At 47.7% G+C, this 26,290-nt stretch overlaps 1 protein-coding gene across 3 annotated transcripts in view; it reads left to right on the forward strand.

Annotated features, from left to right (window-relative positions):
- Window positions 1-26,290, forward strand: part of DPF3 (double PHD fingers 3) — a 253,145-nt gene that overhangs the window by 179,856 nt on the left and 46,999 nt on the right. For all 3 annotated transcript variants that reach the window (XM_073800290.1, XM_073800291.1, XM_073800292.1), the window contains exons 5-6: window positions 5,096-5,191; window positions 13,804-13,882. In XM_073800290.1, coding sequence (XP_073656391.1) covers window positions 5,096-5,191; window positions 13,804-13,882 — 175 coding nt within the window. The remainder of the gene's footprint in view (window positions 1-5,095; window positions 5,192-13,803; window positions 13,883-26,290) is intronic.

A 26,290-nucleotide genomic window follows, 5' to 3' on the forward strand; every position in this document is an offset into this window, starting at 1 on the left:
TACTCTGCTTTCCTTTTCTTTTTCTTTTTCCCCATAGGTTTTACCAGCATCTAACATACTTTATAATTTACTGATTTATGATGCTATTGTTTATTTTCTGTTTTCTTCTAGTAGGATGTAAACTCCTCAAGGGCAGGAATCTTTGTCTCTCTTGCTTGCACCCCTTTGTATCTCAAGACCTAAACAGTGCCTGCACATAGTAGGTGCACAGTAAACATTTATTGCGTGGATGCACGAGTGAACAGATTCCTGTGAGTTGCCCGTCTCCAGTCTGTCCCCTCTCCATCATGTCCGACTTTGATAGCTGACCTTTCATCCCAAAACACAATGCTGCTTGTGCCATGCCCTTGTTTAAAAAACTTGGCTAAAACACTTTTGTTTCTCGCTAAATGAATCTAAAGTGATGAGTGTGATCTTCTTGGGCCTCCTCTCTCCGCTCCTAACCTAGTTTTCAGGCTTATTTCCCACGATTCCTTTACTCCCTCTGTTCTCCAGCCTCCTTCCCTCCGTGCCTCTGGTCATGCTGTGCCCTTTATCTGGCATGCCTTTTCTTCCATCACCACGTGTACAAATTCCACCCACCTATTAGGCTCAGCCCTGATACCACCTTCCCCATGAAGCCTTTCTTGATCACCCCCCACCCCCTAGTTCTCTTTTTACCGCTGGCATTTAGGGCACCTAGTACTTTCTTTTTCTTCTTCTTCTTTTTTTTTTTTTTTTTTTGCTATTCATGTATTATCCCCCATTTTTGGACTTTTAGATCTTTGAAGTCACCGTCTGTCCCATCTGTATTGCCTGTTAAGAGTATTTTTGCTCAGTTGGGGTAATTTGACCGAGTCAATGAGTGGGACAGAACCATTGCCCAGAAGCCTTGATGCTCTAGAGAGAGGCAGCCCTTTCCTTTTCGAGTGGGCAGTGGGTTCGAGTCCTTCTCAGGCAGCATTGGGCCAGTATACGGGTCGTCATTGTCGAATCATCATCATCACCATCCTCCCCGATGTAACCAGAATGTCTACTATATGCAAAGCATGGGCCTACGACCTGCTGTGCTAAGAACTGAAACCAGGACCAAAAGCCAGAAGAGTTTACATGTTTTTATTGGCTTTGATTATTAAAATAAAGTGCACATGTAACAAATGGACTGTTTTGTTCATTTTTCCATTCATTCCATCAAAGTTTATTGAGTGCCTCCTCTGAGCAGGCATTGTGCTGGGCTCTGGGGTAACAGGGAAACCAAGAGAGACCTGTCCCCTCTGCTCATACTTATTTTGTAGCATGACATACAGACAGAAAGCAAGTAAACAAACAAGTAAAGTAACTGCATTTCAGGATAAATGCCATGAAAAGAACAGAGTGTGAAGGCTCAGCATAAGAGGAGGGACGGATTCTAGGTAGCATCCTAGGGGAGACAAGGGCTATACCCCGGTCCTGTGAGATGAGAAGGAGCCAGTAAAGTGAGGAACCTGGAAAGGGCTTTCTGGGCAGAGGAACAGTGCTCTTGAAGGCATCGCGATAGTTCTGAGCTCGTTGTGTGCAAAGAACAGAGGCTGGTGTGGCTGGAGCAGGGTGCCAGGGAGAGAAGGGCCGGGGAGGCACTTGGAGAGGTGGGCAGGGCCAGACCTGCAGGAGGCTCTTGGATTCATGGGACGTGAAAAAGGAAGCCATTTGGAGGATTTTAACCAGGGCAGTGAATTTGTGTTTCCTTAAGACCCCTGTGGATGCTGCATGGAAAGGAGACTGGATGCAGGGCCAGCAGTGCAAGGAGGGAAATAGCAGAATTTTGCACTCTTCCAGCTGGAGATAATGGTATCTTTAAAGAGGAATTCCTCTGATACACACACAATTAAAAAAAAAAAAAAAAGAGGAATTCCTTCTTTTTTAAAAAAGCACAACCACAAATGATCATTATCATCACTGTAAAGACTGGTTAGAGTAACAGGGAGCAAAGTTGTTTTAAAATGTGTTTATTTTCCAGATAATGTCCTTGGACAGGGAATGCAAGTGTGTCACGGGGGATGAGCTGCATCTCTAGTTGGACACCCCTGCCCTTCATTCCTAATACAGGATGCTCCTTCTGCTTCCTGAGCCCTGAATACGGGCTTTGTTTGTTAGGAACTCCTGGCTTCTCCCAAATTGTGTAGAGAGGCTTCTGGTGTCAGGGCCACGTCGCAGGAAATGCAGAAACACAGGAAATGCAGAGACACAGGAAATGCTGCTGTCACATGTGAGGCCTGGGGCTCGGACCAGAGGTTCTAGAGACACAGGGAAGCCAGTGAGAAGAGGGAGGGAGAAGTCAGTTTTCTCCAGGATGTTGAAGCTGTGCGGCACATCTAGGGACTAGTGCCTGCACAGTTTTCACCTTTACCAGCTTTCACCTTCCAACCCAGCTTTCACCTTCCAACCCAGAGTCCATACTGTGGGTACTAAATACCTTCATAATAAAAAATGAGAGTGGCATCAGAACTGCACTGAGATGCCAGAGGCAATGATCTTTAAATTCGAGGCACTTGGAACTTACCATGATTAAATGACTTCAACACCCAGAGAGTTTGCAAGATGGTTACACAAACAGCAACAGTTGTTGTAAGAACGACACTTTGTATTTATGCTACATCTTTTCACCAAAGGCTGCAGAGCATCTGACTTGTCATTGTCTCACTAGTGTTCCCCCCTACGGTTCAGGAAGCCAAGGCGCAGGAAGGCTAGGACACTTGCTGTGGACCCGGGCCAGCGTTTCCTAGCTGTGGGCCAGAGGTTGTGTCTGGCAGATGCCGTTGCTTCTCTGTTAGGTGGCGAAGGTTGACCCAGAGAGCCTAAGCGCTATCAGCTGATGGCTTCCCATATAAACCTGGTAGAGAAGCCAGAGAAGAATTTACTAGACCTATTTTGAGTTCTTTGGGAGGATTTGGCGATTAGCAATATCCTGATCCCTGCGATGGGAATGGAACTCTCTGACAAGAAGGCAATGGGAGAAGGTCACTGGAAACTCACCCCTGGGCTTCCTGCTTTGAGGACAGGCCCAGGGCATTGTCCAGGAGGCCACTGGAACCGTGATGGTGATACCAGAAGTCAGTACCATGCATGCTGCTTTCTAAGTCTTTTTTAAAAAAATTATTTAGCAGCATGAATGGTTTTTCTTTTTCAATTTTATTAATTTTTATTTTTTGTCTGTGTTGGGTCTTCATTGTTGTGCATGGGCTTTCTCTAGTTGCTGTGAGCAGGGGCTACTCTTTGTTGCAGGGTGCGGGCTTATCATTGCAGTGGCTTTTCTTTTTGCAGAGCACAGGCTGTAGGCGCACGGGCTTCAATAGCTGTGGCACGTGGGCTCAGTAGTTGTGGCTCGTGGGCTCTAGAGCGCAGGCTTAGTAGTTGTGGCGCACAGGCTTAGTTGCTCTGTGGCATGTGGGATCTTCCCGGACCAGGGCTCATGTCCCCTGCATTGGCAGGCGGATTCTTAACTACTGCGCCACGAGGGAAGTCCCACTTTCTAAGTCTTTTCATAGCTCGTGTGATTGTCACACTATTACCGCAAGGATAGGTGGATGCTGTTGTCCTGTATAACTTGGTGCCCACCCACCTTTCTAGCTTCATCTTAGGCCAGTCTCTTCCTGAGCCACTGAGCTCTGGTCACATTGGCCTCTTCATGCTCTCTGGACAAGCCATATTCCCCTCCCTGCTTCAGGGAGTTTGCTCATGCTGTTGTCTTTGAGTAGAATACTTTCCCTCCTCTCCTCCCTTTGGTCCCTGTTCCCAAGGTTAGTCTCTGTCCATCCTTTACATCTAAACTTCCTTAGTTCACTTCCACAGGTAAGCCTTACCTGACCTCAGATTAGGAAAGGTCCCTTCTAACAACCTCTCATAGCACCTTGAACTTGCCTGTCACTGTTTTCATAGCAGTTGTAATTATATTGTTATGTATGTTGATTGAATCTGTCCTTCCTTCATTAGACTGTAGAGTCCACTTGGGGCCAGGACTGTAGCCATTTTTTGGCTTATCTAGCACAGTACCTGCCATGTAGTCAGCCTTAGACAAATGTTTGTTGATTGAATGAATGAGTTCCTATTTTATAATTGGGGAAACTGAGGCACAAAGCGATGATGACTCACCCAAGGTCACACAGTGAGCTTATAAAGAAGCCCCCAGGGCTCCTGACATGGAATCCGTGGGCTCCCCTTCCCCTTATCCCACTTCTACTCTGGGGGGCTGGGTCCTCTGCCACAGTCGCTCATCCCTCCCTTAAACCTAGAGATACGCACCTTACCTCCCCTTTCCTCCCCTACGCCAAAGCAAGTGAGGTGCTCAGGTCCTATAGGAAGTACTGCAATATGCCGTGGAATTCTCAGACACAAGGGCTGAGAGAGAAATGGGAAACTCTGAGCTGATGAACCTGACCTTGCTTTGGTCATGGATTCTGCTATCTGATCTTGAGCAGTCAAAACTATTTTCAGCCTCAGTTTATTTACCTGTAAAATGGAAATTGGATTCTCTGCTGCAGTGTGACTCACGGGGCTGTTGGAGAGAGAGAATTAAAGTTATGATCTTTAAGCTCCATTACAAGTAATGTGCTGTAACGAAAATCCATTACTCTTAAAAAAATAACAATGGAAGATTATGAATAACACATTCATGTCAAATTCTGTTCAGATGGACAGGAAGTTACTTGCTTTCATCAAACAGGGCAAGATTCCAGAATGCCAGGGAAAGGAGAAACATATTTTCATATATTTGAGGTGGCCCTTTAGGAACAAAAGGAAAATTACATGAAAGTAAGTTTTGACCAGACATCTTGGGCCCACATAGAAGGGTACCCCTACCAGAGTATTCTCTTTTTAGAAAACATTTCTTGGGCAAAAAGAGTTGAAAAAGTCGGTGTTCTAGGAGGAGTTGGCTGGACGGGTCCCAGGAGAGAGAGTTGGTACCGCCAAGAGCTCCAGTTCCTGGCCAGCATTTTGGAGGCCTAGCTTCCCAAGCCATGGAAGCATCTTCACTGTGTTAAAAAAAACACACCAAAACAGAACACCCTCCGAATTACCCTCTGATGGTTTTCTCCTTTGCATTTTATTTCTCAACGCTTCTATTTTCTTGTCATTTCAGAGGGTTTTGGAAAATGATGAAAATGTAGAAGAAGGAAATGAAGAAGAGGATTTAGAAGAAGATATTCCCAAGCGGAAGAATCGGACCAGAGGACGGGTAAGCCGTGAAGGGAAGAAAGAGATCAGGGAGGCCGGGGCCTGGCAAACAACTGGTCCCTAGATTCAAAATCCCACTGCAGCTAGATAGAGGGTGTATCCATGGTCTTCCTTGCAGGACACCCAGAGAGGAAACCTCCAGAAGAATTCTGGTTCTCAGGTGATAGCCTGCAAGAGTTTAGAGCTGGCAAGAGGGAGAGAAGAGGCAGACGGTGCCCCGAGGGGATGGTGAGGGTCTGGGGAAGGTGGAGGTTGAGGTGTGGGTGAAGGTGGAGGATGAGGGGAATGTGACCGCTGTCCCCATTCCTCAGTCATAGAATAAGGCGGAAAGTGTCCTGTCCCTGGGGCTGCCCCAGAATGACAGGGTCAGGACACCTGCTTTGGGGTACGTTTCACTAGGCAGAGAGTGGGAGCAAACTGGGAAAGCATGGGGGCCGCAGCTGATGGTTCCCAAGCCAGTGTGGCGGGGGCTTTGGAGGCGTGTGGGCCTGGAATGTGACAAGAAAAGGCCAGAAGCCTGGGGAATGGCCGAGGGGAAATCCGTGGTGGAAGGAATAAAAATATGAGGGTGACTCTTAAGGGGAGGGAGCGAAACCTGAGCGGTGCTCTCTGGCATTCGGGGTGGTCCTCCAGAGTCCTCATGTTCAAGCCCAGAGGGGTTTTCTGGGATTACCTTCAGGGCTCTGCAGGAGTATCTGACAATAGCCAGATGCAGCGGGACCTGCGGGGATGAACTGCTGCTTCCCATCTGGAGAATTAACTCTCTGAGGCCTGTCTGGCTCCTTCAGGCTCTAGGCGGGATGCTTACCCCTCCTGTGGATTAGGGGCTAGTCCTGGATGCCCTCTGAGCTTGGGTCCAGTGAGAATTATGGCAAGCCTCTCTTCCCGTGGTTCTTGCGTCTGAGTACACATCAGAAACACCACAAGAGCCTATCGAAATGCAAATTTGCAGGACCCACTCCCGGGAGTTCTGATTTAGGAAGTCTGGGGTAGGGCCTGGAGAGCTGTATTATAAGCAAGTTCCTAGGTGACTGGTGCAAGGGGCCTAGCAGTGCCCATGCTGAGCTGAGATGCTCCGACTTGGACAGGAGCTGGAATTTCTCAGTCCGGACAGGGTGGTCCTCTGATGCTGCACACCTTATAGAGTCACAACTCAGCTTCAGCCACGATCAATGTTTTGACACTCTTGTTTAATCTTTTCTTTACTCTCACTTTTGGTTGGTTTGTATGTTTGTGGGGTTTGTGTGTGTGTGCGGAATATTTGAATGCAAGCCCCTAGACATTTTTTCATTTAACCCGTACATACCTCAATGTATATCTCTAACAGGTATCATTATCATACCCAATAAAAATAACGATTCTAACATCTACTATCCAGTCCCTGATCCTTTCCCCCGATTTTCTCAAAAATGCCTTTTTATAGTTGGTTTGTTTGAAACTTAGGTCTCTTGTATTCTATAACATTCTTCTTCCTTGCTACTCCCTACCACATACATATTTTTTTTTTCTCCATGCCATTTATTTGTTGAAGAACTTGCTGGTTGGTCTTGTGGAATTTCTCATATTCTAGATGTGGCAGACTGGTGGTGTTTAACGTGTCCCTCAGTCCTCTTTATCTCCTGAAAACTGGTGGTCTGATGAGAGACTGATTAGATTCGGGATAGTTGTGCGTGTGTGTAAGTATTTTTTGGTCAGGCTAGACTCTCTCTTAGGTGTGAGGTGTGCTTCTTATTGCTTCACATCTGGAGGTGTATGCTGTCCACTCGTTCTGCTTTCAGTGGTGGTAAAAATGATCAGTGGATTTGGGTGTTGTCAGCCAGATCTCTCCTTAGAAAGTGCCCCATCACCTTTTCACCTAATCATCTTAGTGGCCCCTGATGAACTTGCCTGGACCCATGCCTTCTTGGGAGGTTACAAAATAATGGATATCTTACTCCATTCTAAAGGAGGCTTTAGAATGTGGAGTTCCTGGACCTTTTGTGAACTCCAGTTGCTGTGTACCTCCAGGCCTGCTTCCAACCGTTGTCTCAGCCCAAACCAAACTTACTCGAGTAGGTGATGGAGAATGGTCGTCTTTACATCTTCTCCACTCCCAACTGAAATCTAGGCGTTGAACTTGTAGTTGGCAAATACGAATTGGGTGTCTTCTCTGTAAGAACACCGGCAGAAGCAGCAGCAACAGCCATTTGTACTTACTGTATACTTCCTATACATCAGGCAGTGTGATGAGCTCTTCACAATAAGAGCTACGTTACTGGACTACACCACAGTGCATCATAAACACAACAGGTCGATAGCGATATCATAAACACGATATCGATAGTGACGATAGGTCCTTTATACTGCATTCTCTATTTCTGCACTGTTCTTTACAGCAGCCACTGGCCACATGTGGGTGGCTACCAAGCACTTGACATGTTGCTAATTCAAATTGAAATGTGGTGTAGGTGTAAAATATTCACCATATTTCAAAGATATAGTAGGAAAAGAACGGTGAACACTTCATTAATATTTTTATACTGATGACATATTGAAATGGTAATACTTTGGATAGATTGGATTAAATAAAATGTATTACTAAAATTAATTGCATCTGTTTCTGTTTTTACTCTTTTTTAAAAACGTGGCTACTGGAAAATTTAAAATGACACGTGACCCCCATTATATTTCTCTTGGACAGCACTGCTTCTTTCATTCCCATACGTGGGTATTATTACTCCTAGAGAGGTTAAGGAACTTGTTCAAAGACATCCAACCTAGTAAGGAAGAAGCTAGGACTTGAACACAGGTCTGTGCTTTTTCTACTGGGTCACATGTGGCCCAGTGCCCAGCATGTGACCACTGACTATTTTGTTGAATGAATGATTGAATGATGGAAAAAGAACAGAAAGTCATATTTCAGATTTATGGGAGTTGAGCAAAGGCCTGAACACAGCGAGGGGGCTGGATGGGGCCTAGACTAGCTCTGGGCCCACCCGAGGCTGGCTAAGGGGCAGTCAAATGGCTCTCCATTGTGCAGTGACATTGTAGACATCCATGGTGGGAGGCGTGGGAGGACCTGGAAAGTGCAGGTGAGCCTACCTGTGCTGGAATAAGGTATGGAGCTGCTTAACCCACAGGCTCAAGGAAGCTACCCTTTAAGGTGTATTCAAGCTGCCACTGGCTCCTGGAGGACAGTCACTCCGTTTCTGTTGTCGGGACTGAGGTCTGAGGCTGAGGCTGTACATCTCAGTATGCGGTCCTTAGGCCGCAGCATCAGTGTCACCTGGGAGCTTGTTAGAAATGCAGATCCCCCCCCAGACTCCACCCTAGGTGGGCTGAATTAGAGTCTGCAGTTTAACAGGACTCCCAGGTGCTCTGTGTGCTCATTGAGGAAGTCAGGGCTAAGGTAGTGATGACAAGAACAGTCTCTGCTTTGTTTGAACCGTGAGTTCAAATCCCAGCTCTACCACTTACTAGACTTTGGGTGGTTCAGGTAACCTCTGTGACCCTGACCAAATTGAATAAGTAGGCTGGGTCTCAGTTTCCTCATCATTAAAATTGGGGTAATAGTACACAGCCAATTTTGAGTGCTTAATAAAGGCTAGATATTATTAGGAGGGTGCAAGCAAAGGGAACAAATCTCAGAACCTTGACAATGGAGATTCCCTGAGGGGTGAGAGGAACTGAGGCCCAACAATGAATAATTGTATCTGTGGTCACTTTAGCCCAACAAATCAAAGCTCTTTAAAGTTCATGGAATTCCTGTGAGTCATCCATGTGAGTATTACCAATCAGTAAGTGTTTATGATGCACTGTGGTGTAGTCCAGTACTTTCAAACTTTAATGTGCATACAAAGCACCTGGTGATCTTGTTCAACTGCAAATTCTGATGCAGTAGGTTTGGTGGGTGGGGACTGAGATCTTGCTTGGTTAACAAGATCCCAGGAGATGGCAGTGCTGCTGGTCTGAGCACCTCACTTTAGATGGCAAGAGTGTAGAGCAGTGGTTCTCAATTTTTTTTGGTCTCAGGGATTCTTTACTTACAAATTACTGAGAGCCCCAAAAGCTATTGTTCTGGTGGGTTATAACTAGTGATACTTCCCATATTAGAAATCAAAACAGGAAAAATGTTAAATTTAAGAATACACGTGCACACAGAGTGATGACATCATTGTGTCGTGTAGCCGCTAGAAAACTCCACTGTGCACTTGTGAGAGTGAAAACTTTCAAATGACATTTTAGTACTATTACAAAAATAGTTTTGACACTGGAGACTCCCTGAAAAGGTCTCAGGGACCTCCAAGGATCCCTTGACCACTATTTGAGAACAACAGATATAGAGCTACTAGCTCTCTGCTCGGGACTGAGCCTGTCCGAGTTGAGAGTCTTCTAGTTGTAGGAAACTCAATTTAAGCTTAAGCAAAAGTGGGAAGTATTTGAAAAGCTGCTGAGCCATTGTCCCATATTTGAGCAATTTTTGAAGATTCAGGAAGGACAAGAAGGTGGCGGGGATTTAGGATTGGGAAAGAGTAAGGAACCCAGGCAGCTCTGGCCTCTACTTCTCCTTCCTTTATTCTTCTCTTGCAGGATTGCCTCTCCTGCTTCTCTGTGCACGTGGCCCCATAGTTCCTGAATTTATGGGTCCCCCAAGTGACCTGTACTAACTAGAGTCACTGTTTCCCAATTCTGAGTACCTTGGGGGTAGAATCTGGTTGGCCCAGCTTGGGTCACATGTCTATTCCTGAGCCAGCCAATCAACGGCGGCCAGTAGGGCAGGGCTGTGTGGTGCAGTCATGGCAGCCATGGCCCACCAGTGTGTGAATGGGGAGGTGGAATGGGGAGGAGTGGAGTCGGGTGAGTAGTTCTCAGAGAGGGAGGATGGTTTCTTTTGGACATCAGCTTCAAAGTTTTCTGTAACAGATTCTGGAAACCTGGGCCTCCGCCTTCTAGTGGCTCTGTGACTATGGGCAAATCATGAACCCTCTCAGAACCTGTTTCATCAAGTGCCAAATGGGAATAATATTACTTGGTTAAACTCAGATGGTGTTGTAGGAATTAACTGAGCTAATATATGTGAAAGAGCTTTGGATGCCGTGTGCCCAGCGTAGTGCTAAATGTCACGGGTTCATAATAAAGTACGAAGTGCCATCTTTGCCCTCGAGGACCTTGGAATTAAATTGAGGAGAAAATGCTAATAGTCATGATACAATCAGAAAGCAGCAGGCTTCTGACCGTGCACTTATCAAATGCAATAACAGTTCAGAGGAAAGAGCAATCAACTGGGCAAGGAGGGGAAATAATTTATTGAGTACTTCCTGTAGACCTAGTTCTGTCCCCTGTGGTTTCACACCCCCTTATTAGCACTACAACTCTGCAATAAAGATGTTGCTATGCCCATTTTACAGCTGAGAAAACTAATGCTTAGAGAAGTAACTTGTCTGAAAACACATGCTAGTGTTTAAACCTATGTCTGTCTGACTTTAAAGCTGATGCTTTACTCCTCAGTGTGGCAAGAGGAAGATTCTTGGAGGTGTGGCATGTTAGCAAGGCTAAAGCATGGAGCAGATGTGGATGGGCAGAGTAGAGGCTGATCTGTGACCGGGATCAATCAAAACAAAGACTTGGACGTAGCATCAGCATGAGGTGATCCTGGTAGGACTGGCACTAGGTCGTCAGTGGATATGTCAGTGGGCTTTGGATGGCAGTGAACGAATGGATGACCACGGGCTCCCGTCCTTCACTCCTTTTGTCTAATTGGTCTGAGACTCATGCAGGATGGATCGGGTAGGGCAACGCAGAGGTAGAACCCCAGCTGGCGGGTTCTTTGAGCAGTTCAGGGGTTAATTGATGAGCTCCTGGATTAAGATGTGGAATAGAAGGGAAATGCAAAGCCTAAGATGGCTTTTGAAGGAAGACACAATAGCACTTGGATACAGAGAATGAAGAAGAAGAACCAAAGATGATTAACTCACTGACCAGCCGACTGGTGGATTGATTCATTTATGCAGCAAACATTTATTAAGTGCTGCTTGGGTGACTGGCCCTGTGCCAGGTTCCAAGTATAATGGTCACCCAAATAGACGTTTTCCACCCTTATGTGGGGGAGATGGAAAACCAACAAGTACACCAACACACATATAATGTCAGACAATGCTATGTGCTATGACATGAAGCAGGGTAGGGGTAAGAGACCGATGGAGGGGATGAGTGAACATGCATTGGTCAGGAGGGCTTCTCTGAGGAGGTGACATTTGAGCAAGACAAGTAGGATTCCGAGTTTCCAAGCTTGAAACATTCCAGGAGACTAGAAGTGTGCTCCAACCACAGGAGGCGTCCCTTGCCTGTCCCCTCAATGCCCTATAGCCACAATCCCCATTTTGCAGTTGGGGAAACTGAGGTGCAGGGAGAAAGCAGGAGCAGCAGCCACCCTGCCAGCAGCCCTGCAGAGCGCAATTAAACCCTGGCTCTCAGCAGGGCCCCCGCTTCCTGCTGGCTGCTCCCAGCTCCAGCTCTCCTCCTCTTCTCCTGGGTGGTATTTTTAGTCTCCCAGAACCTCCTCCCTGAGTCTGCTGTTGCCTCTGTCATTCTGCTTGACTTGCTTTCACCTGCTCCCAGGCGCCTGTGACAGGGCTGCGGGCGGCACACGTCAAGCTGTCCCCGGCTTCTCCAAGGGGGGCTGGGGGGGGGGGGGCGCGGGCAGCTGAGGGTGACCACCCTCAACGTGGGCAGGCGGGGAGGCCTGTCAGTGCCTCGGGGTGACTGCCAGTGCCTCCCAGCTCCCTCTTGGGGTCAACTCTGAGTAATGAGGGCGAGGGGAGGGGACTGCGGGCTGGTGCGTGTGCAGGGGTGGGGGGCGGGGAGGCTAGGAGGGGAAGTGCCCTGGAGGGGAGGGAAGGAGGGAGGTGGAACTTTGTAATTTGTTTTGGAAAGAGACAGCCGAGGAGGTGGTGGCCTTGGTAGCTTGGCAGGTGGTGTTGATTGTGAAGGGTGTGTGTTTTGGGGAGAGTGTGAGCCCCGTAGGGCTGGGGTACAGGCCTTTCCACTGTGACATCCCCAGGGAAACTGTGTGTGTGTGTGTGTGTGTGTGTGTGTGTGTATGTGTGTGTGTGTGTGTGTGTGTGAGCAACTCAAGGCCTTTTGACCATGAAGTCCCCTCGGGGGTCACTTTTCCAGACCAGGCCCCTGGGACTGCCCCATTTTCCCTGCACACCAGGTGTTGCCATGTTTTATTTCTCATCTGCTGCACCTTCTTCTCTGTCCCCAAAGACCCCAGCAGGCCCTTTCCTTGGTTGGGAGTTTACTGCTACTCATTACCAGAGAATGACCTGGAGGAGGCTAGGGTGCTACCCATGTGACCGGTGTGGGACTTACAAAGGTCTAAAAATAAACCTTGCCATGTTCTTGTAGCCACTGTCCTGGGGCTGCCCAGCCGCCAGCTCCCTCTCTGGCTGCTCTTGTCTATCCTTGGAGGTAGAGCCCATCCCACCCTCACCCCGGATGATGCTGGTGGAGATGCACACAGGGTGGGGGTCTCAAGAGTCCAGCCCCAGGAGAGTGTGAGGTGTCAAGGGCTCTTGCCACTGGCTGGAGCCCCGAGGCAGACCACACAGGGGGGCCTCAGCAGAAGCTTGCCCTATGGAGTAGGCTGAGCAGGGGGGAGGGGAGCTCACGCCCCGATGCTAGGCCTGGCTGCCTCTTTTTTTTTTTTTAAAGCATTTTCTGGTCTATCTCATCTTTTTAAAAAATTTATTTTATTTATTTTATTTTTGGCTGTGTTGGGTCTTTGTTGCTGCACGCAGGCTTTCTCTAGTTGCGGCGAGTGGGGGCTACTCTTCGTTGCGGTGCCTGGACTTCTCACTGCGGTGGCTTCTCTTGTTGCGGAGCATGGGCTCTAGGCATGCGGGCTCAGTAGTTGTGGCTCACGGGCTTAGCTGCTCCGAGGCACGTGGGATCTTCCCGAACCAGTGCTCGAACCGTGTCCCCCGCGTTGGCAGGTGGAATCTTAACCACTGCGCCACCAGGGAAGCCCTGGCTGCCTCTTGAGAGACTTGAGCTGGAGGGGAGTGTGAACACAGGAGTCTGGGGTGATAGCTGCATGTATGCTACTTGCTCTAATTCGCCCATTATCTGGGCAGCTGAGGGGAGCTGGGTTGGCACCCACATGTGGTTTCAGCGAAGCTGGCTAAGGAGTTGGAGGAAGAGATCCTAGGGGCAACAGTAGAGGATGGGAATTCTGACTGCTCAAGGCTTTGCAGTCAGACTGTCCTGAGTTTGCCTCCTGGCTCTGCACTTAGTGAGCAAGTGACCTTGGGGAAGCTACTAATCCCTCTGTTGCCTCAGTCTCCTAAATCTGCCAAATGGAGATAATAGTAACACCTGCTTCTCGGAGTTGTGAGGATTCAATGAAGTGATACGGCTGAGTAGCTGAGTGATTTGGGTAGGTTACCTAGCGTCTCTGGGCCTCAGTTTCCTGGCCTGTAAAGTGGGGTTGGTATATGAGAGACTACAAATGTAGTATAAAGTTGAATGAGGAGATATGGGCGAAGCGCTCAGGGCCTCACAGAAAACGTGCTCAGGAACCGTAGTGATTGTCAGCATAACAAGCATCCCAATATTCCCATGTCTCCCCAGGCCCGCGGCTCTACAGGTGGCAGAAGGAGGCACGACGCCGCCTCTCAGGAAGACCACGACAAACCTTACGTCTGTGATAGTGAGTATGGCAGACGCCGCCTTCCTGCCCCAGCCCCATGCTTCCTGTGCCGCCCCAGCCTCAGGCTCGCTGGCTTCTGCTCTCGGGCCTGCCTGCTGCTGCCTCACCGCAGTCACGCCCTGACCTCCCCTCGTTGCTGCTCCAGGCCCTGGTGTTGCTTGCAGGAAGGAGAAGCAAGCCCGGAGGCCTTCCCGCCCTGTGCTCCTCTCCCTGCAGCGCCCTCCTTCGTGGCTTTCCTCCGGCTCTCTCTCTTTCACTCTCTGTCTCCTTAAGGTTCATCCTCTATTTCTTTCTCTGTTTCAGAGAATTCAAACAAAAGCATAACTCAAAATCCTCCAACAAAGGTACTTGGCTCCTGTGGCTTTTCATTTGTTTCCCTTTAACTTCCTTTCTCTTTCTCGCTCTCCTGTCCTAGGTGGGGCAGGTTATGAATCTTTCTCTGACCACGACTTAGTTTAATAAATGGCCCTTGTTCCATCTCCAGCTTCTCTTGCTTGCTTCTGAAACATCTTTGGACAAGCGACTGCCTGGCTCCTGGGTTTAGGGTCTGCAGACAGAGATGGGGAGGGGCCAAGGGGCAGAGCAGCGGGGGCGGTGGCAGCGGGTGGACCTCCAGGGACCTGCAGCTTTCCGAGGGATTGCTGTCAGCTTGAGAGAGCTTTTGGCTTTCTCACCTATCAGAGCACTAGGGGGTGGATTTTTTTTTTTTTTTTGCGGTACGTGGGCCTCTCACTGTTGTGGCCTCTCCCGTTGCGGAGCACAGGCTCCGGACGCGCAGACTCAGCATCCATGGCTCACGGGCCCAGCCGCTCCGCGGCATGTGGGGTCTTCCCGGACCGCGGCACGAGCCCGTGTCCCCTGCCTCGGCAGGCGGACTTTCAACCACTGCGCCACCAGGGAAGACCCGGGGGCGGGGGGTGGATTTAAAAGCCTTGCCTTAGGGACTTCCCTGGTGGTCCAGTGGTTAAGACTCCACGCTTCCACGGCAGGGGGCCTCGGTTCAATCCCTGGTCGGGGAACTAAGATCCCGCATGCCGTGTGGTGCAGCCAAAAAAAAAAAAAAAAAAAAAAAAAAATCCTTTCCCTAGTTATCTTCTCACCATATCGGGTGCCATCTGCTCGCTCCATGGCAAGGGCAGCCCTCGAAACCCCTCTCCCTGACCATCTTCCCTTCCCACCTTCTCCTCTCTGAGGAAGCAGAGCTCCGCCGTGGGCGAGAAGGGGCTGCAGTGAGGATGGCAGCGGGACCGCTGAGGCAGGGCCCCGGGCACAGTGGTTCCTCGGGCGTCCTGCCCGTCTTGCCAGTGTCTGCAGTCTCTGTGAAAGTGGGAGAGACCCAGGGGAAGATGGGGCACAGGGAGTACATCGGGGGTGGTGCCCTTTTCCTCCCTCTTCACTGGCCTCTTTTGATTTCAAAAAGTTGTTCTGTGCCCGGTGGGGTGACAGCTGGTTGGAGAACCTTTTGCTAGAAGAACTCAAACTCCATGACCCCCACTTGGCTGCTTAATACACCGTGCAGATGACATTCCTGAGACGACTCCTGCAGGTAACATCTCCATCCCAAGCCGAGGCCGGTTCAGCATGAGGAGGGAGCAGGGCATGGGTCTGATGTCTCTCGGCAATACCAGGAGGTGCCTGCTTCCACCTGGGTCTTGCTTCCTGGATGGGGTTCAGTTTTGTTCTGATGTATAAAAGCCCAAGCATGCTAGCCCTCGGAAGACTGATTCTGGGCTGGGAAGGGTCCTTCAGACCCCCAGGGGGCAGGCTTTCCAGCTGTGTCTGGCCAGAGCAGCCCAGCTATCAAGAAGGCCAAGAGCTGCTTTGGAACTGGGGCATTGCCACTGCATTCCTCTTTCAAAAAGCTGTATTTTCTTAGGTGATTTTCTGCTACCGCAGATAGTGGGATTACCTTTCACGCTCTCTCTCCAGCTTTCATTGGGTTCTCAGCCGGAAATAATCCCAGACACACCCATGCGCCCTTCTCCACCCTCCCCTCAGTTCCTGTCTTCCCTGCCTTTGCCTCCTTAGTATTATATCCACGCAGCACCCTTGTGGGTGTCCCTGTCTGGCCTGGCTCACCCCCTCGCCCCCGGGCTCCTGCGGCTTTGTTTAGGGCTCTCAGTGCCATGTGCTGTTTCCTGTTCCCCTCCCCACGGGCTCTGTGTCTCCTCCTGTTTACCCTGTGGAGCTTGGGAGGCCTGATTGCAGGCCTGGTGGCAGCTTTCTGGAAGTCTCAGGGGCTGATGTCTTGGCTCTGCCTGCACAGGCGCTGCCTGCTTTTTCCTCCCTCGGCGGGACAAGGTCCACCGTGGAACGCCCGTCTCTATCCTGGCTCTCTTAGGAAATTGTGTGGCAGCTCAGTGATTAATAGACTTTATTTTTATCTGGTGCCCTTCAGACATGTGATCCTTTGGGATACAAATGACCTTTGGAGAGGTCACAAGGCCCACCTCCCACCCCCACCCCCCAGCTGAGCAAGGAATGCTTTTAATAATCTCTAATGCATCCTAAGTAGAGAGGTGTCTCGTCAACTCCTTGAATGTCCCCAGGGATGGTGTTACCATAAGCTGCCCTTTCTTCCATGATTCCAACTGTGCTTTGAATGATTGTTTTTTCCTTAATAGGAGCTGAAATTTTTCTCTCCTACAGGCCCGCTTAGCTTTTGTGCATCTTTTCCCAACAAATAGGCACCTTCAGGATTTCGTCTATGCTGGAGGCCCTCATAACATCCCCTTGTATTCTTGGTTTACCTAGGGACGCATCCCATAATTTCTGCGATGGCCAGCTCAGAATTCTCTTCCAGGTTTAATTTAAGCTCAGCACTTTCATTGGAAGTAGCACCCAGGCCAAGTGGTTCAAAGAGTAACAGACACATTTCCTTGTTTATTTTACACATCGGCTTTTAACACCACCCACGTCTGTAGAGAATAGAAGTAATTGGCCACCCCATTGCACTGTGTACCATCTCAAACACTTCCCACCCGGTGCCTGTCCTGACCCCCGGGCCAATGCCTCTCCAGGTGTGTGCTCTTTTCTACTTCTACTTTTGATTATTCCTGCTTCCATAAATCACTCTGTATTTGGCCCTATTGAGTCTCCATAAAGAGATACAATAATATGTGACTTCAATATGCAAGATTCAATAAAGGCAAATTTAAAGACATTGCCCAGTAGTTAAATTTCATTCACCACAGATTCACAATCCCTGCCATTTTTGTATTGTCTATGGATTGATTTGCATAATCTCCACTCCATCTTTCGAGTTATTTATGAAAATATGAGGCCACCTTGGACCCCACCACCTCTTTCCGGGTTTCTGTGGAGTAGTTGTAGCTATTTTTCAGATGTGATTGTATTTAACCATTCCTGGTGTATATTCCTATATAGTTGTCCTGCTCTGTTCTCGGTCCAAGCTTCCCTTTCAAGGTGGGTGGTTGAAATATTATCTTAGCTGCTAACTTCAGGTGATAGATAGTTTGCTTGTTACCTTTCACTCAGCCCTTGAATTTATTCCATCTCAGAGAAATATTAAAATCATCTGAACATAATTTATTTTTTACCCAATCCATGGTGTGTGTGTAGATGCATACTTCATTTTCCAGCAAGTAACCAATCTCTATTAATTATCCTGAAAGTTTACCCAGCTTCAGGATTAAAGTTCTGTTTCTTCCCTTTCAACCTCTTGCCAAAGGGAAAGTGTTCATTCCCTACAGCAAAGCACCTACATGTGACTTTGTAGGAAAGGCTGTTGGTGCTGGTCAAAGTGTGGACCTGGACCACCTGTGCAGTGATAACCGAGATGTTTATTAAAATGTGGATTCTTGGGCCTCACACCAGAGCTCCTACGTCAGAATCACTGGGAGTAGGCCTAGGAGTCTGCATTTTTGAGAGCTTCTCAGGCGATAATTATGAATACTGATTTTTGAGAATGACTGGTCTACCGCATTCAAATTTGAAGACTTCTGGCCTCTGACTGATCAGCCATTTTATTATTCCCTGTTTTTTGCATCTGGAAGTTCTGGAATCTCCAGGAATTCTCCAGGCAGAGTGCCACCAGCTTGCATGGCTGTTTTAGTTGGTCTCTTTAGAATCTTTCCTTTCTTTCAACATCGATATAAAACTCAGTAGTCCGAAATAAAATTCAGCAACCCAGTACTTGACTGTAGTTTACTTAATGGCTTTAAATCCCAATAATGTAATTAACTCCCTTTTATAGGTGAGATGATAACTGGGGATAGACATATGAAAGAAATCCTTGGGTTTGGGCTACTGAGATATTTTGAAAATAATTTCAAGAGTTTGCCATTTCTCTTCCTAACTGTTCCCAGCTCTGGATTTTCTGTTAGCATCACTGGGGAAGACTCTTGATGAGAGACTCACTTTTCTATTTTCTTTGTTCAAGGAGCATCATAGGAAAGAAGATGGTGGTGATGGGGTGATGTTCAGGGAGAAGGAGAACATTTTGTCTCTAAGCTTCAGCCATTTAGGGAGGAACAAAGCACCCATTTGCCCTTCTGCGGGGCACAATGGAAGTGATTTGTGAAGTTGTTTTTTTTTCCTTTCCCAATTTTTTCTTTAAAAAAAATTAAATTTAATTACATTGTAGAAAGAACACTTAACCTGAGACCTACCCTCTTAAATTTTTAAGTGCACAATATATGTTGTTCAGTAGGGGTACATTGTTGTACAGAAGACATCTAGAGGTTGCTCATCTTGCTCGATGGAAACTTTATGCTTGTTGGCTAGCAATTTCCTATCACTCCCTCCCCACCAGCCCTGGCAACCACCATTCCAGTCTTTGATGCTTTGAATTTGTCTACTTTAGAGACCATATAGGTGGACTCACGCAGTATTTGTCTTTCTAGGACTGGCTTCTTTCACTTAGCATAATATTCTTGAGGTTCATCCGTGTGATTGCGTATTGAATAATGCAGTATTCCTTTTAAAGGATGACTAATATTCCGTTGTATGTGTATACCACATTTTCTTTATCCATTCATTCATTGATGGGCATTTAGATTGTTTCCGCGTCTTGGCTAGTGGGAATAACGCTGCAATGAACATAGGAGTGTTAATATCTCTTTGAGATCTTGATTTCAACTCTTTTGGATAAATACCCAGATGTGGGATTGCTGGATCACATGGTAGTTCTATTCTTAATTCTTTGAGGAGCCTCCAAACTGCTCTCCATAGCGGCTGCATCATTTAGCATTCCCACCAGCAGCGCACGAGGGCTCCAACTTCCCCACATCCTTGCCAACACTTGTCTTTTGCTCCCAGCTTTTTCTGATTACGGTGATAACCCCTGCTAATGGGTACTTACGTGTGCAGAGCACTGTGCTAAGCATTTTATGTGCATTATTTCTGTAAATCCCCACACTAACCTTGAGAGGCAGGGACAATTGACCTCACTTTAGGGAGAAGAAACAGGCTCAGAGGGGTGAGGGGACTTGTCCAAGATCACACAGCCGGTTAATGCTAAAGCAGGGATATGAATCCTCATTTCTCCAACTCCAGAGCTGATACACCCCAGCACATCTCTGCACAAACATCTGGCTACATGTGCCCTCCTCCAAACCAGTGTGGAGTTTGGCTGTCCTAAGAGCTGAGGAAAAACATGCTTTAACTGTGAATGAATGAGCGCTTGCTCATTATTTTTATTTTTTATTTATGAGGTGAAGCCCTGGCTACTGTTGACAGACGGCTTCCAGGTGTCAGGTTGGTAAGCTGGAGTCAGGCAGTAATTATAGCTGAAGTGGAATGGAATAGTTTACATAATTTTGAGCCTTTTAAATTTAAATCTATTAAAATCACTCTGCCTCCCACCCCTAACTGGGTCATTAGGGTAGCTTAGTGACAAAAGGCAAACAGACGTGATTGAAGCCCTCCTGGGAACTTGACTCACCTCTGAGTCATGTCAGGTATTCACACATCAGGAGTGATCCCTTTCAACTCAGCCTCCACATCAGCAAGAATTTTGTCCTCTACCACCCTCATCCCACAGACGTGTATTTTCGATCGTGTGGCCTGTGACTTCACAGTGTTTCCTCCCTTCTAGAAATCTGGTGGGGTGTAGCTCTGTCCAGTTGGGGCAGTGTCAGGACAGGGTCTGGGTTCCTCCCTGCTCTTCTGGGTGGTGTATACCCCAGGGAGAATGTATGGGGCAAGAAGCAGGGTCTGGGGGTGTCGTCTTGGTTCCACCCCTCAGTGGCTATGGCACTTCTCAATGATGGGGAACTCCTTCCTTGAGTCTCTAGAGCTCCTCAGTCAGCCGTCTCCCCCACGCCATGGGCTCCGTTCTTCTCAGCTTAACAATGAGGCTCTTTTCCTGAGAGATAGGATGCTGGGCCGTGGGATATCAGGAGACCACCCCGCGGGGCCGAGAGCAGCCTGGATTGGCGCATGGGGCAGGCACAGTTGCTCCCAAGGCGTTCTAGAAACTCCGCTTGACCTCAGCCTCCTTAAAATCACTCCGGTTTCCCCCATACCTGAGTGCCCAGGAAGAATCAGATGACTACTGCAGTCTTATTAAAAAAAAATTTTGAGGGCATTAAGGTCCCCCATTCTCTAAGGCTCACGTGCTTTTCGCTTCAAGCTGCAATGGTAAAAGCCAATAACGCAGCCTTCAGGCTGGCCGCCCTTGCCGCTGAAGGGAAGCCGGCCTCATCCCTCGGTTGTTGCCGCTATTATCTTGCAGGTTCTTGCGTGGGGTGCGGCGGGGGAGGGGTGGGAAAGGCTCCGTACCCCAGAAACTTGATTTGTGGAGCAGGGCCTGTGGCATGGGATTGATCCCTGGAGACTGAGTGCATTTGTTCCTGCAAAGCTGGGTCTGTTTAAATATTTAAATGTCCTCGCTTCATGGACACAGGTTGCAGGTTGCCGCAGCAGGGCTGGTAGGAGACAGGGCTGGGGAGAGGCTGAAATTTCTCATTCATGCCCTCATACCCTCTAGCTCTCTCAAGAACCTTGCCCATTGACCACCAAACCTAGGTTTGCCTTTTCTGGGCTGTAACTCACACCCTCTTTTATTTATTTATTTAATTGAAGTATAGTTAATTTACAGTATTGTGTTAGTTTCAGAGGTACAGCAAAGTGACTCAGTTATATATATATTGTTCTTTTTTCAACTGTTTTCCATTATACGTTATTACAAGATACTGAATATAGTTCCCTGTGCCATACAGTAAATCCTTGTTGTTTATCTATTTTATATGTGCTAGTATGTATCTGTTAATCCCATACTCCTAATTTATCCCTCCCCCCTTCCCCTTTGGTAATGGTAAGTTTGTTTTATACCTATGTGTACACCCTCTTGAATTACTTTCTTATCCAGTCAGAAACAGTATACGTTCATTGCAGAAAAATCAGAAATTACAGATAAGCATAAAGGGGAAAATAAAAATCACCCATAATCTTACTCTTCAGAGGTAATTTCCACTTTGTTTTGTTGTATCCTATTTTAGGGTTCTCGCTGTCCCTGTCTACTATACCCTCCCCCCAATAAATGATACATACCAGTTTAACCCATCCCCCCCACTCAACAACACATGAGGACCATCCTTCCATGTCAATAAGGACATTTTTATGACAACATTTTAAGGCTATATGGTGTTCCATGATATGGCCATGCCCCAGTTTGCTCAGCCATTGTTCCACTTGTTGGATGTTTAGACAGTTCAAAATTTGTTCACTATTAAAAACAATATTGCAGCTATATGTTTGCATAATGCTTTTATTTCCTAGAAGCAGAACTGTGAGGTCAAAGTGCCTGGTGCACAGCCTTTGATTTCTCTTATTTCAAGTCCTGGTGGGGGGTCAGGGAAGTGGGTTAGCAAGAGCTGCACAAAGAAGGTGCGCTGACTTTGGAGTGAGAAGCCTGAGGTCAGATTGTGGCCCTGCCACTTGTTAGCTTGTTATCCAGAATTTTTCGAGAAAATTGTCTTGCTGCTGGGAGTGTCCATTGTCCCGAGGTGTGGAGTGGGGATGTACACGGTTAGGAAAGCTACATGTGATAATATGTATTAAAATGTTTGCCCATGGTATGTGCTTAATGACTGTTTCTTCCACCTTTGCCTTTTCCTTATTTCCTTTGTCACCAATGTAGTTGGCAAGATAAGGCTGATATCCCAGGAGGAGATAACACAAGCAGTTTTCATTGAGTAGGCAGTGAGCACTGCAGGAATCCAGGGGAGGGAGTGGTCTGGGGCTGGGGACCGGTATGTCAGAGGGTGCTTCCCTAGGATGCCAAGCAGGTCCTCAGTGAGGGTGTATTGAATTGACGGACGTCTCCAGGGAAGGAGGGGTATGTGGGAATCAGCCGGAGGTAATAATAGTAATGGCAAAAGTTTGTTGATTTATAATATGGGCCTGGAATGCTAGGTTTCATCTATATTAATTCTTTAATCCTTGAAAAATACCAGGAGATAGATGGCATGATCATCTCCATCCTACAGATAAGGATTCTGTGGAGAAAAGGGGTTAATTAACTTTCCTGAGGTCACCCAGTGAATAAGTGGCAGATCCAGGACTTGATCCGAGTTAGCAATCTCTCTCTCTCTCCCCTGCAGTCTCCCTATCCCCCCACCCGTCACTCATCTCTTCCTGGAATCTACCTTACCTTGTACATAACTCTGCATAGGCTAACTCTCACACAGTATGATAACAGTTTGTCTATTTGTCCATTCTTCAAGCTAGACTGTGAGCCTTCTGAGGGCAGAGACCGTGTCATATTCAACTTGCATCCCAGACCCAGCACAGTGGCTGCTCCCAAAATGTTGAATGTGGGATGCACATACCAGGACAGAAGATAGACCAGCGTGGCTGAAGCAGAGTGTTTGGGTAGGGAGATTGAGGGGCACAGAGCTGGATAAGGATGCTGGGAACATGAGACTGAGCTGTTTAGAGTTTGGCCCGTATAGTCAATGGTGAATCATGGATGATCCTGGAGACGTCTCTGGAATGGGTAATCTTGAGGATTAGGTGTTCAGGGGAGAGAGCCTGAAGCCTGTGGCTAAGAGGAGCCTTTTCCAGTCAGGAAGGAGAAGACATGAAGTCTGGACAGTGGTGAGAGCAGGAACACAATGGATGGGGCAAACAAGCAAGACTTTATGAAAGAAAAATCCACAGAACCTGGCAGAGGACAGACAGGATGTGGGGTACAAGAGAGAGGGAGGTGGCAACAGTGACTCTTCAAGTCTTGAGCTAGAGTAATGGAGACATGAGGGAGACTTAACTGGAATATTCTAGAGGAGGAGGAGGTAATTTGGGGAAGTGATGAAACTTTGACATATGGGTTTGTGGACATGGCAGGACATCCAGGCAGAAATGTCTAAAATATGCTAGTATACATTTGTTTCCCCAAAGTTCGTGAGGATCTTATACCGATGTCGCAGGTGGATGGGGGCCTGCTTCAGGTAAGGGTCATTGAGACGCACTTGGTAGGTCAGGACTCACAGATCAAGGATCTGAAGGAGCGTTTATGTCAGATATTCACCCCGAGATCCCCAAAGAGAGCACACTGGCCAGATTCCCAAATGTTTGGAGGCTACTATACTTTATGATATTGCATCTGATTTTTTTGCCTTTCTCTGTTTACCTTCTCCAGAAATGTTGACAGTAATATTTATTATTTAAATTATTTTCCATGAAGATTAAAAAAAGAATGATATTTGACTCTTTAAGTGAATTAAGGACATGCTAATGTATGATTTCACTAGAATAAGGAATCAAAGACACCATCTCTATAAGGGATGGTGGCCCGAAGAAGATGGCTCTTGAGTCAGAAGCCCAGGATTTGAGTCTTTGCTACAACACTCCCTAGCCACGACCTAGGACAAATCACAAAAACCTCTCTGAGCCTCAGTTTCTTTTTCTGTCAAGTGAGGGCAATAAGATTGACCTTAGAGGGTTTTCAAGAGGGTGAAATGAGACCGTGTGTAAAAATAATTAGTTCACTGCCTGGTTCATAAATATGCTCAATAAATATTTTTTTTTTCTACTAATTCAAGAAAGGGTATTTATTTCACACGTGAGTCCCCAGTGGTGGTTTGTGCTCTGGCTGCTGGCATTGTCAGAGATCAGGGACGCATTCTGAGAGTGAACTGAATGATCAGAAAGAGCTACTGTTTGTTGAACATTTGTTGCGTGCCAGGCAATGTGCTAAGTACTTTACAAGGATGGACTCATTCAGTTCTCACAATACCCACATGAGGTATAAAACTATTATTATCCCCATTTTACAGACAAGGAAACTGAGGTTTGGAGTAACTTGCCCAAGGTCACACAACCAATTAGCTGACGTAGGACAACTGACCCCAGAGTTCACCAGAATCATGTTACCCTGCTTCTCAACAGAGCAGGAAAGAGTTCTGCTAACACATTTAATGCTTTGGTTTTGGAAGTTTCTGCATTTCTCTGCAGGGGATCCAGAATCAGGTTATAGAGTATTTTGAAATGAAACCTTGTTGCCTATCTCCGTTCTTCCTGTTTTTTTTTTTTTAAAAAACATGTAGCCACATTCACATACAGTAAATTCCTACAATATGCAGAATGCCCTCCCTTGATGAAGACAGAGGACTTGTGGATCACAGGCATTTGATAGATCCTGGCTCTGGGCTCACTCCTAATATATGGGTCAGTGCCAGACCCTGAGGAATGTGGCTTTGAAAAATCAGGATATTACACCCCACCCCTACTCCAGCCCCTGTGTTTCTGTCCAGAAGAACTCAGCTTAAAATAAGCATCAAGGGTGGCCTGGAAGAAGATATGAAGCCACAGAAGGGCATCTGCCTACCTGGCTTGGTGGGGTGGGGAGAAGGGTGTAGGCAGCCCCTGGGTGGATTCTGTGGCTGGGAATCTACAGCATTTTTCTGTCACAGTTGAGGGAATAATTGCTTCAGGAGACACACAGTCCTCAGAGGACCCAGAGAAACAAAGCATTGTGCAGTGTTAGAATGGAAAGACTTAGAGATGGTCTGATGCAACTGCCATATGTTACAAATAGGGAAACCAAGTCCAGAAAGCTGTGGGATTTGTCTAAGGATGCACGGTGGGTTAGTATCAGAGCCAGGGCCAGACGCCAGGTCTGCAGAAGGCCACCCGCGCTGCTGGCCTCTGGCTCGGGAAGGGGTGGGGAGGGAAGCCCACCTGTGCTTGTCCAAGAGGAGCTTTTGGTGCCTAAATGTTGCAGGACCTGGGCCATCTGTGAAGCCACCACTTTTATCGCTTGAGCTTTGTGGAGCCATCACTGGCTCTTCTAGGCATTTAACATAGTCGTAGGGATAACACCCTACCCTGAGTACGCAGGTCTGAGCTAGTGGCCTTTTGCAGTGTTCTCTGGGTTTTGTCCCAAGCTCATTCACAGCAGGACTTTTCTCACTTGGGGCTTCCTCCCACCCGGGGGATTGGTGTAGACGGTCCTCCACCCGCCTTGATGGTTCTGCAGAGAGAAGACCGAGGGTTTTCAGGAAGGTGTGGAGGTCCCCAAACATCTGAACCGGTCTGGTAGGCTATGATTCTCTTGTCAAAATGGCCCTTGTTTGTATTTGTCTTGGCTCCAGCAGGACATAAGTTTCAACCTTAGATGGGCTGAATGGCAGAGAATTTGATGTCAGAGTGATTGTGGAGGTGTGGGCAGGATAAAGGTAGCAACAAGGGAGAGGGGGAGCCCTCCCCATCCTGAGTTCCAAGGAGCAGGGAGGACATTGGCTCCCAGGGGTAGCTGGATCTGGGAGGGAGGGTAGCCAGAGTGGGGTGGGCAGGGCACAGATCCCCACCTCCTCTCTTCTCACCCTCCGTCCTCCTGCCAGTGCCTCCCGATGGCCAAACTCCACCGGAAGCAGAGGGCAAGAGGCCATCGAGGTCAGCTCCAGGCACTGGGAGGGGTTGTGAATAGAGAATGACTAGCACGTCTTTGATTCTGTGTGTTTCAAAGTCAGACAGACCTGAGTTCAAATTCCGACTCTGCCATTTAGTGAATTGTTTCAATGCCCCCCAGACTCAGTTTCCTTCTCTGTAAAATGGGATGATAATCCCTACCTCCTGAGCTGTTGTGAGATTCAGTGTGAGAATGTGTGCCTGCCTGATAGTCTGTAAGTATGTTGCCTTGGAGGCATCAGCAGGTGACAGGCACTGCTGGGTCGATTTTACAGAAGAGGAAGTCAAGCTGCAGAGAAAGGGAAGTGGTGTCCTCAGGGCTGTGTGTAAGTGCCACAGGGCAGAGCTGGGAAAGAGATGTGGCCCGGTGACTCCCAAGGTCCAGGCTTTGTCTCTTGGACGCTCATCCTGTAATTGCTTTCAGTCGCTGCTTTCAGGCTCTCGGAAACCACTGGCTCAGATACCCACTGCGTGCTCCAAGTTGGGCTGATGAAAATGTGCCAGAGTCATTAAGTTATCAGTGGGGAAGGCAGC

This window comes from Tursiops truncatus, chromosome 2 (genome assembly GCF_011762595.2).
Source record: "Tursiops truncatus isolate mTurTru1 chromosome 2, mTurTru1.mat.Y, whole genome shotgun sequence".
NCBI lineage: Eukaryota > Metazoa > Chordata > Mammalia > Artiodactyla > Delphinidae > Tursiops > Tursiops truncatus.